The sequence below is a fragment of the Morone saxatilis genome, unplaced genomic scaffold (genome assembly GCF_004916995.1).
Source record: "Morone saxatilis isolate NCDOM2014 unplaced genomic scaffold, NCSU_SB_2.0 Contig17, whole genome shotgun sequence".
NCBI lineage: Eukaryota > Metazoa > Chordata > Actinopteri > Moronidae > Morone > Morone saxatilis.
The window spans coordinates 317,903-328,898 of record NW_023339729.1 but is presented as its reverse complement, the minus strand read 5'-3'; the positions used below and the strand labels follow the sequence as shown (position 1 = coordinate 328,898).

Here is a 10,996-nt window from a genome sequence, read left to right as displayed (position 1 = left end):
AGAATTCGATTCTGAATTAATTGGGACAGGCCTCCTCCCCATTTGGGACAGGTCTTTAATTCTTTTAGCACAAAACTAAACTAAACTCCAACTGGCTGCTTCCTTGGACTTTTGTTGCAGCCAACTTGACAACTAACAATGGAGGATTTATGATCGCATCAGAGGTTTTTTTCCCGTCCTCCTTGTTACCATGTTACAGTAATGAATGAATAAACGTTATAATTTGTGGGGTTGAAGGTTTTCATAAAATCATATTGTGAAAGATGAACAATGTGCATATGTACATATTGACAGGAAGTTCTTAAAATTTATATTTGTGTAGGAGATTGGAACAACTTAAAACTCAGCGGGCGACCTGGTGGGTTTTAAGAGTGTTAAGAGGGGATACATGGAGATATTTCTATAAAATCCAGACCAGGCCTCTATTGGGGACCTGCGTTTATTTTTCAAAATGTGTAGCCACACCAGGCTTTTAAAAGCGACCTGCGTCTATTAGGGACCCTGCTTTTATTGGAAGTTTTACGGTATGTAGAATAAGTTACAGACATGGAAAAAATATAAATGTATATAAATGACAGAATCCCTTCACATGTTAACGCAGCTTTTATTGTACTGTGTTTGTCAAAGGCTAACTCAGTATAGAAAGACAGGGCTGGCAGCAGCAGCTCCGCAGCAGAAAGGCTCTCTGTGTGGATAGCACAGCTAGAGAGCTGCAGCAGTTCAGCTGCCACACGCTGCTCAGGCAGGCAGGATGAACAGGGTGTGTGACTTCCTGCCAAGCTTCATCGGCTCTGGGCACTCTGAGGCGGACTCCATCAAAAAGAGACTTGGCACGAATTGTAAGTAGAGTGGAGCGGAGAGCCGCTTCTTGGACTAGGGCTTGGTAGTATGGATTTTGTATGGTTTCAACCGAACCAAATCACAACGCAGATTTCAGTGTCTTATTTTGGTACCAGAGCTGTTTGTTGAAATAGTTGCTCTCTGCACACGTTACAGCAACTCTCTCACTATACGGCTCTGGCAGCAGGTAGTCTACCACTAGCTAGTAGCCACTTTAAACTCCGAGCTGAGTGCTGCAATCAGCCTCAGCAGCCGTCGTTTTTGTGCCCAGAACATAATGCCGGTGGAATAAAGCCGTTGGATTTAGATTTATTTGAACTCATTTTTGCTAATTTAAGTGTTATTATTCGCTGTGTGATATTCTTTAGATCATATGGTTGTCAGTAGGCTCTGTCATTTGAGGAGCCATGAAAGAGCCTCGTTAACACAAATTATACCCCGGGTGGGTCACTTCACACAAAACAAACAAAAAACATTTTCTCACTGTTTGTGGTATCTAAGCTTGCAGATTCACGTCACTGAATTATATCTCAATTGTACATTTCAAAACTACAGCTGAGAGTTCATAACTGTCGCAGTTTTACTGTAGGCCCTTACAGTACATGGTATATTTTATATATATTATCACCACAATTTTTGAGTAATTACAAAGGTCTTTGTGAGACAGTAAAATAAACTGGTGCTCAGAAGATAACGTTTTGAATTGCCATGATAATTAAACTAATGATTATTTTTGAGATGTTTAAATATAAAATATCTTAGCATTGTAAAATATAATTAGTAATCCTATAGGGTCCCCTGGGGGCAGCCATGGTAGATATTTCCTGAAGCGTTTCCCACACCACCTGTCTTCCTGCTGGCTTCACAGACACCTATTTTTATTTACTACCTTTGTTCATGAGGCTGCAGGTATTCAGAGTTAGGGGTGTAGACTTGTTGTGTTTTCAATGCATGTATCTAATAATAATAATAATAATAATCATATTAGCAACAGTTGTTAAGTGAGGATGCAAGAAAATCAAACAAAAGAATCAGAAGTTACTAGCAACCATGGCTAACTAATGCAAGCCTCGGCTAACTCACGTATGACGGCCACTTTGACAGTGGAGATCTCTTTATTCCAGAAGTCTGTCTGAGTGTACGTCCCCTGGTCCTCATAGGTCACCTTAAATAAACCCACAAACAGACCGCATAAATACACAATGAAGACTTAGAGTCTGTGACCATACTAAAAGCAGGTGTTTCGTTTTCAACAGCTGATGGAAGACTAAGGTTTGCCTCTAAGGTCTAGGACAGACTAAACAAAAGACTCTGGTTACCTTGTCGATGTACCAGCGTCGGTCGCTGCCAGTGCCAGACACCCAGCCTCTCTTTCCCCTGTAGGGGACAGAACAACAGACACATGCAAATACATAAACTGCAACAACACTGGAAGCAACAAAGAGCTTCCCTCCATGCTGTGCGCAACTGACCTGAGAATGCCATTCTGCCAGTACACAATGACCTGGCCGGGATAATCAGCTGGGATGAACTCCAGCTTTTCTGCACTTTTGGGCAGGTAGATCTTCAGCTGGCGACCGTGGGCCAGTCGCTCATGGAGATCATGGACAGCATAGGACTCTGAGTCAAAGGCAGGAGGAGAGAGAAAGTGAGGCAGAATGTCTGCTACTAACACACCACCTCAGCTTATCTCAGATAAACAGGGTTCAAAGAAGTGGTCCATTAAATCATAGCAGAAGCAATGGCTGACTTAGTGTAAAGAACATTTCTATAATGTTAATGTAATTTTTGCTGTTGTCGAGGACAAATCCACTAAACAGAGATGTTAGACTGCCTTTCAAAGACAGCAATATGAAACAACACTCACCCACTCCGAGGGCAGCGGCCAGCAGGATCACAGCGCTCCACATCATCTGCACACAGGAAACGGATGAGATTTCATGAATTACTGGTCCATTAAATCCCCTATGTGATCACTGAAGACAGATGCTCAAAGTACTGTATGTAAGGAGTGTGTCTGAACAATCAGATCAACAATCACTAGCCAGTTCACCATGAAATGTATTAACACCTTGCTCCACATAAGGTGGACCCCTCCCATTTTGTTATCTGCCAGCAAACAAACCAACAAACCTTACCTGTACGGGTAAGGGCCTAATAAGCACAAAGCCATCAGTAACTTTGTTTTATCAAGTTTGTATCGTGGTTGCGACAAACATTTTAACATTCAATTCATCATCAAGTTCCACGCTGTATGACAGTGTCATCTACATATTCAGGGTTCCCACATATTTCTGCTGCAAACTCTCCCGTGAACTGACTACAGTTTATTACAGCTTTCCTTTAACGGTAACATTACTTTGAGCACATCACACGAGTAACACTTCAAATTAATCTTCTATTAGCCAACTTGACAAGTACAGTTAACATCGCGTGAGAACCCTGATATTGGGTATCAGCATTTGTGTTGCTGTAAAGAGATAACACAAGTGTGTTCCCAAAATGTCTGAGTCCATTAGGAGGCGGGACAGCTGCACAACGAGGAGACAGACACACAGTCATTACATGTTGTCACCTTATGAATTTGATACGGCAAACTGTGGAAACGATTGCTCAGGCAACAAACAAAGCAGATAACATCAGTTCCAGGGTAATTAAAGGGTGTGCTGGCCAGCTCACAATCATTCACTTCAATATTTCCTTGAGGCTTGAGAAAATCGCATGAACTACAGAGTAGGTGTTGCAACAGTACAAGACCATGCCAGAAAATATCACGGTATATGGTATTATACTCATCCAATAGAATGCAGTACTGTAGATAAGCAAATGTACACTGTATGACATACATTTTCATACCACAGTATACCATGGTATTGGTATACCACTGCCCTACTATTACTGACCTCCTGCATCATTCCAGTGCCAAGGAAAGGATGTCCAAACACTCTCAATAACCCCTTTTACACAGCCTGTTCAGTTTGTCGGTGAGTAAACCAATACCAAGAGCCGTGTAGACAGTGTAAAGTGTGTTGTTTCCAGACTGAATAGCGTCACACTGTTGAAAAAGCTTCCCCACGCTGGCACACTATCTGTAACTCACGCACTGGGGCGGCATTATGCCGGCGGTTTTTGGTTCAGTGTAAAAAACTGTATCACTCCTAACCCTGCTCAACATCAGCAGCCTTACACATCTAACCTTTAGCTTCCACACCCAGAACCCACTTAAAAAGTGCCAACCCACACACATAACCTTCACTTGTAGTCCAAATGACATTCAATGGGGGGGGGGGGGGGGGGGGGGGGGGGGGGCGGCGGGGGGGGCGGGGGTTTCCAAGAAACCCTCTAGCTCTTTACAGAGAAAAAACAAGCCACAAAGAAAATGGAAATCAAACAAGACACCGCGTGCCAACATTGGATTATGGAAAAAATCATAATCACGATATATTTGGGTCAAAATTGTAATCCCGATTATTCCAAACGATTATTTTCAACTCAGGAAACATTGCTGCATTTATTGCATTTGTTTCAAAACAGCTTTGCAAGAAGTTCTCTGTTAGCACTTTCCTTTCCCCCATAAACATTTGTAAGGTCTCCTCGTTACCTGGTTCAAAGATAACAACGTAACAGGAAGAAAGACTGCAGGAGTGTCGCCAACACCAGCGACATTAGAAATTAGTTACGGTGCTCCTGTGAACATCACAATTGTCGCGCGACAGGTCGGGGAACGGCGTATACGAGCGCATGACTCGTGTGCAGTGCATGCTGTTTAATTGAGCAGCCTTAGTTTAACATGAACATAGTAGTCCATGGTGGGGCCTGAGGGTGGTGGCTGGTCTATCCATTGGAAACCTGCAGGCAATAAACCAGAGGTGTAGCTGAGTAGTTTACTCAGTGATAGAAAAGGGCTCCTTGGAGAAAAAGGTTGGGAAGCTCTGAACAAGAGCACCAGCATCTTAGACCAAAACCATCATTTTACCAAGCAGACAATAAACACACTTCAAACTGGACTGAACCAACAAACCGAACCCAAAACCACATTTGTTCTATCTATCCACAATCTTTCCAACAATCACCAACTCTGGCTTGGTGGAAGTAAACTCTTAATTCACAGAGTTCAATGAGAAAACAGCTGCAAATTGGCCTGTTATGGCTGCAATGTAACATTAGCAAGTTCTTGGTGACAACTGTGCCCATCAAAGTAAATATCCTTGGTTTAGGAATAAAACAGGAATAAAAATACAAGCATATTATGTAAAACTGTCCTAGTAATGTTTTAGTAAATCATTTCATAAAAATGGCGCAAAATATCTAAAGGCTGTCTTTTTACGTTTTGTATTTACTGCAGGAACATTTAGGTTCAGACAGTCCTAAGACTGGGTGTAATGACTAATTCTGTGGTGTGATACATGAGTGACAATAAAAAAGGTTGTCATTTTTTGTTTTTCTTTTATATGCAAAAAGATGAAAGTGCTGATCTCACCAGCCCACCTTCTGAAACAAGACACAATGTCGTCACTGATAAATCTCAGAGCTGAGAGACAGACAGCATCGACATATTTAAAGTTAGAGATCAGAGCATGACTATAAATAACCACCACAGTATAATACAGAGAGAAAGGTCTCTTCCGCAAGCCTTTTCCTACAATAAAATGGGAAACCGATATAAACACCTGTTTATATCCAAAAAGCCGAGGTTCAACCTCAGTTTGCAACTTCAGTTGTCTAAATGGGTTGTATTTATAATGAGGAGCTTTCTAAATCAGTGTACCATTTAAAGTGCAGATCTAAAGATTACTGTGAATTTAGTGTGTTTTTAAGTGTTTTTCCCCATACTGTTGGGAAACCTCCTTATCTCTCTGCAAAGCACTCCATCTCTACTGAGACAGGTCACCAATCAGCTACAGTGTTCAAACATTCACAAGCAGCCCGCAGAGAGAGTTTAAGATAACCTGTGAAAACAAAGCTTCAGTCCACAGGCTGCTCATCTATGCGCTTCTTCTACTCATTCATTGGGTTATTCATTCATCATAAAGGTTAGCCTTGTTGAGACTGGTTAATGGGATTAAGTAATATTTATATCCTCCCACAGCTCTAGGGAGCTGTTTGAATGGAACCTAAAGGTCTAGCGGTTTCAGACATGCCCAAAAAAAAAACCTGCCGTTTTCAGATGCTGCTGCCAAAGTGCTGTTTGACTTTCACAAATAGTTTGGAGGTCAACCCATACACACCTCTCGATTACAACAGGGCTACCTGCCTGAAGGTGTGTCTTCACAGGTAGAGAGAGCCGCGGTATTCGAGAGAGCACAAGACTGAATAAAAAGAGAGGGACCAGCAATGCAACCTACGCTCTGCTGATAAACATATTTAACTTCCTAGAAATCCTTGACAATAAAAGTCTCTGGTTATTTTGTTATTTAAATGCCTTCATTGGAAATCAGCATTCAAGCAGACTATTCGTGTATATGTCTGAATACATGTCTGGAACCTGCGCTGACCTTCATTCACAGCAGACCACTGATGTGTTTAATGCCACAGCAATTACCTGGTTCATTTTAACTTACATGACAATTATTCCAATCCCACTGTGAGGGAGGTTTTAAATGTGGGGAAGAGAAAGCACTGGTAGCCCTGAGCTGAGACTCAACCTGAGGAATATGGTACATACATGTTTTTCCTGTTTAACAGGAGCCAGACATCAGCGTTCTCTTTATTGTATTAACACAATGCAATTGTAAATATGTTTAATATACATGACAGTAAAATAAAAATGATGATTTAACTCAGGAACTATATCATCAACTCTGACCTTTTCTGTCCTTTTCTTTCAGACAGAACATGTTGTGGCCGGTTCAGAGGTATCTCCTCACACTGCAAACCGTTACAGGAGCTACCAATGACCACACACACATAGATCTAACTTTTTATTTATTTACTCTGACTGGAACAAAAGGTGCAATTACCTTTATTAGTTCTTTAACTAGTGAGCTATCCGTCAACAGAAAGAGGACTGGTCTTTTCCGTCAGTCCGGTCCGGTGTCTGCACCTGTCTGCGTTTCAGCTGCTCTGCCTGCTGCCTTTCTATTCTGAGGCAGCGCTGGGTCTTTTTTTAGTAAAACTGAGCCAATAACATTCCTCAAACTGTTTCATCTCATGCAAATACATTTTGCCAGGGGGAGGTAAAATACAAAATGAACCACAGGCTAGAAGGACAAGCGATCACATCTGTAGTTGTATGAAGCTTAAACTAATGATAAACAGAAGTACAAAGAAACACCTTCAGGTGCTATGATATTCCAAAGTCAGATGTTCAATGAGCACAGAAAACTTTCCACTTTCAGTAAATCAATGGAAAAACATCATTTTGGTGTCAAACTGTGCACAGACAGCATTCACACAGCACGCTGTAGGAGCAAGAACAACCACTGAGTTCTGCAGGGGGACATGTATTATGTAAATTCTCCAGTCAGTGCACTGGCTCCACCCTGGAGTTGGTCCCCGGGTGCCGCACAATGGCTATCCTCAGCTTTAACTGAATCTACAGTACAGAGATGTGAAGAATGGTGATTTGGCACACAGACTGAGTGGGACTAGGAAAGTTAGTTTTCTTCTGATATCTGTTTTATGATATTGCGCCGCAATGCTTCAATGGTACAGCATGCAGGTTAGATGCATGGCAGTATCGTGAATTAGTGAATCACCCTCATGCATGAATCATAAATGAATAATAGCCTAACTTTACACATGACCCATGATGATGAAGATAAAGAAAGACACAAATGAAAGACATCTGCTAGTCTACCTAAAGTTGAGAGCCTCCCTGAGTCATCACCTTCATCAGTCTTATTATTTTACATCTCTGCACCTCTACAGACCAAACTCCACTTACAAATATGGCATTTTAATACTAACATGCATGCTGACAATCACACCTGCTTCCTAAAGTTAAGAGCTACTCTCAAAAATAACATATGGGCAAAATTTCACAAATCATGTTATCAGGGGAGTTCCCCCTGGCTGCCCTGTAGTTCCCAGCATGCCCTTGTTAATAATACGTTCTACGGCACTTGAAAGCCTCACAGGCCCCAGCCGGAGAGGGGGTCTCGGGTCCCCTCGGTGTCCCATAAACGTAACGTTGGATAAACACGAGTAAAACAAAGGATGGAAGCATCCGGCAGCGGTGCTCCCATCGCCTTTAGAGCCGTATGAGCAGTATCTCGCCTCCAGAGAGATGTGTTCGTGTGATGGACAGCGCGGGAGAGGTGTGGTCGCGTGCACAGATAAAAAAACACCGTCGGAATCTGTTCCGTTCATTATCTGTGATAATCACCGAGCGCGCGCTGCACGAAGGGACGGACGGGGCGGAACGCGGGCTGAAACCGGATTTAACGAACGCTGCCCAAACTTCAGGGGCTGTTTATTGTCGTGCTGAGTGCAGAAAATACAAAGCAGAGCAGCAGCCCCCTACAGACAGAAAAACAGACAGACAGACCGCAGACACACGCAGGACAGCAGGAAGCCACATTAGGCTCACACACGAACCAATCAACGTTAATAAACAACGGGTTGTTTACTTTGTTTCCAATGTAACTTCTCCGAATGCGCCCTTCTGGGGCAATTTGCTTTTTTTGTCTCGCTGAACCGGTTTGACTCGTGTCTGACTCCAACCGGTTTGTATCGGTGGACGTTTGGGGACGAAATGTATCGAATAATTTAGCGGTCATTTCGTTTCAGAATCTTCACAGTAGCCATTAGCTCGTCTCACCTACCTTCAAAGTGTAGATAATGTGTCTATTGAGAGGTGCTATCACAGTTCAGGTTAGTGTCAGTGACACTGCTGCATCCAGCCAATCCTCCCAGACCGGAGCGGAGATGGTGTGGGAGCGGCCAACAAGTGCTGCCTTCAGGATACTGTCGGAAATATCAAACCAATAAGGTAAAGGATGTGATTTATGAAGCAGCACATCACTCACGCCCAACCTTTTGCCTCAAGGGACCTTTTCAATTTAAATTCAATTTTATTTGTATAGCGCCAATTCATAACAGAAGTTATCTCAGGACACTTTTTCAAATAGAGCAGGTCTAGACCGAACTCCTTTTAACATTTACAGAGACCCAACAGACCAGCATGAGCAGCACTTGGTGACGGGGGCAAGGAAAAACTGCCTTTAACAGGCAGAAACCTAGACAGACCTTTCGGCTCTAGGTGGGTGGTCATCTGCCTTGACCGATTGGGGGGAAAGAGAGAAGAAGAGAGAGAGAGAGAGAGAGAGGAGAGAGAGAGAAACAGATAGGGGGGGGGGGGGGTGGGAGGAAGAAGGGGGGGGTGAGGACAAAGACAGACAGATGTACCAGCAACAACAGTAGCAACAACTACCATTGAATAGAAGTGACCGATGTATGAACATGAAAAAATTTACGATTTGACAGCAGCAACGATGGGGAACAGCGAGCAACAGTTAACAACAGTAACTGTAGAAAAATAATACTTATATACAATATTACAAATAATATCAGTGATTTTAGCTATGGTAGTTCAAGGCAGGACCACTGGCAGGAGGATCCACCAGGATCCATGAGAACCTGTGAGACGGGAAAGCACAAGAACTCCGGGAAGAAGTGAAGTTAGTAACATCATTAATGGGACATGAATGGAGTGCTAGAAAGATGACTGCTGCTGACTACCATAGCTGGAAAAGGTCAAAGAGAGGCTGATATTATTGTTGTTATAGGAGCTTCTATTATTAGTTAGTTGCTATTAAGTAGTCTAATCTTCTAATTGGGATACAAGTTGATCACCTCGTGTTACTGGTTGCTCGCTGTTCCGATAGTACTAGGCCGTCCCCATATCTAAGCGTATGCGTAACTGCACTAATGTATCGTCTTGGGTTTCAATTTTCTTCGAATATATAAGGAACCTCACCTGATCCAGCCCTAGATCTCAATAAGCTTTATCAAAGCTTCTATTGGAAACTGGTCAATGGTTAGTTGGAGTTACTGTCTGTTCGTCCTTAATAGTATGCTAGTGCTGGTGACGTGTCTTGTCTCTGTTCTCGCTCGCTCTTCCCGATCATCTCTCTCCACCACATCTGGCATATCTCGCTTTGCTGTCTCTCTTACCAATCTACTCTCGAGGTAGTCTTGCGTCAAACTGGTCAAGGCCGGATGATCCACCCACTTGGAAGGCCTCTTGGCTAGACGTTTTCGCTTCGATTTAGAGACTATAGAGAGAGCACCATAGATCATGTAGCCGGCATTGTCATTCACTGCCCTGAGAACGGTATTAGTAGATAAGGTCTATTGTATATGTATTGGCTTGCCCGCCTCCGTCAACCAATGCAGGTTGGTATCTCATGAGGCTCTCCTTTGAGATCATTGAAGGTACTTGTCTTGGTCCCTGACTCCAAATGGTAATTGAAGAGAGTTTTGCTAGGTGAGGGGAGGAGAAGAGAATTTAAATTTCTATTTCTAAATGGTTTTCATATATGTGTAGCGGCACGCACCGCTTCTAATTTTGAAGAAGTATAGGGTAAGCCCCGAGTAAGAAACAAGTGACGGAGGTTGATTATGAATTGATCTTTACTCTATGTTGCCGCTGGCTCAGTACTCGTGCTGCAGTATACAAATAAAATCTGAATTGAGTTATCTTGGAAAATTGTGTAATTGGAGCATAAAGAGCTGCAGTATAGTGGTTTCCTTAAGCCATAGATAGAAATTGCTAAACATAAATGCGCTGCTGGCTGACCAATTGTGTATTATGGGATGTTGTGACCTAGTATTTCATGGTCTGGATGTGAACGAAAGGATTAATGGTACCAGATAAATTATCATTAGGTTGGTTATAGAAAATACTATCGTAAATGAGAGAAAAAGGCATGCCTAAAGGTAAGCTGGCATAATCTATGGAATGATAACTATCATCAAACATGACAAATCCTGGTAGGGACAAAAAGAATAACAATACCAAAGATGCCCTAACCCATGCTATATGGAACCAAAAAAAATAGTACAAATTCTGCATATCTATGAACGATCAGGGTAATATAACACTATCTGTGAAAACTGTAAGACTCTGCCTCTAAGATTCCTATTGTCAAAAAGGAGGCCACACCAATCAAAAAACCAGTAAGTAATTTAATGTGCATAACATCAAATCCCT

At 42.5% G+C, this 10,996-nt stretch overlaps 1 protein-coding gene across 1 annotated transcript in view; it reads right to left on the bottom strand.

The window, feature by feature from the left end:
- The window catches only part of zgc:165520 (uncharacterized protein LOC571872 homolog), a 24,383-nt gene extending 15,644 nt beyond the window's left edge, over positions 1–8,739 (bottom strand). Inside the window, exons 1-5 of the mRNA XM_035659477.1 lie at positions 8,607–8,739; positions 2,708–2,753; positions 2,313–2,460; positions 2,160–2,217; positions 1,924–2,005 (exon numbers count right to left, since the gene is read on the bottom strand). Of these exons, the coding sequence (XP_035515370.1) occupies positions 1,924–2,005; positions 2,160–2,217; positions 2,313–2,460; positions 2,708–2,753 (334 nt within the window). The 5' untranslated portion in view covers positions 8,607–8,739. The remainder of the gene's footprint in view (positions 1–1,923; positions 2,006–2,159; positions 2,218–2,312; positions 2,461–2,707; positions 2,754–8,606) is intronic.
- Between the last annotated feature and the right edge of the window lie 2,257 nt (positions 8,740–10,996).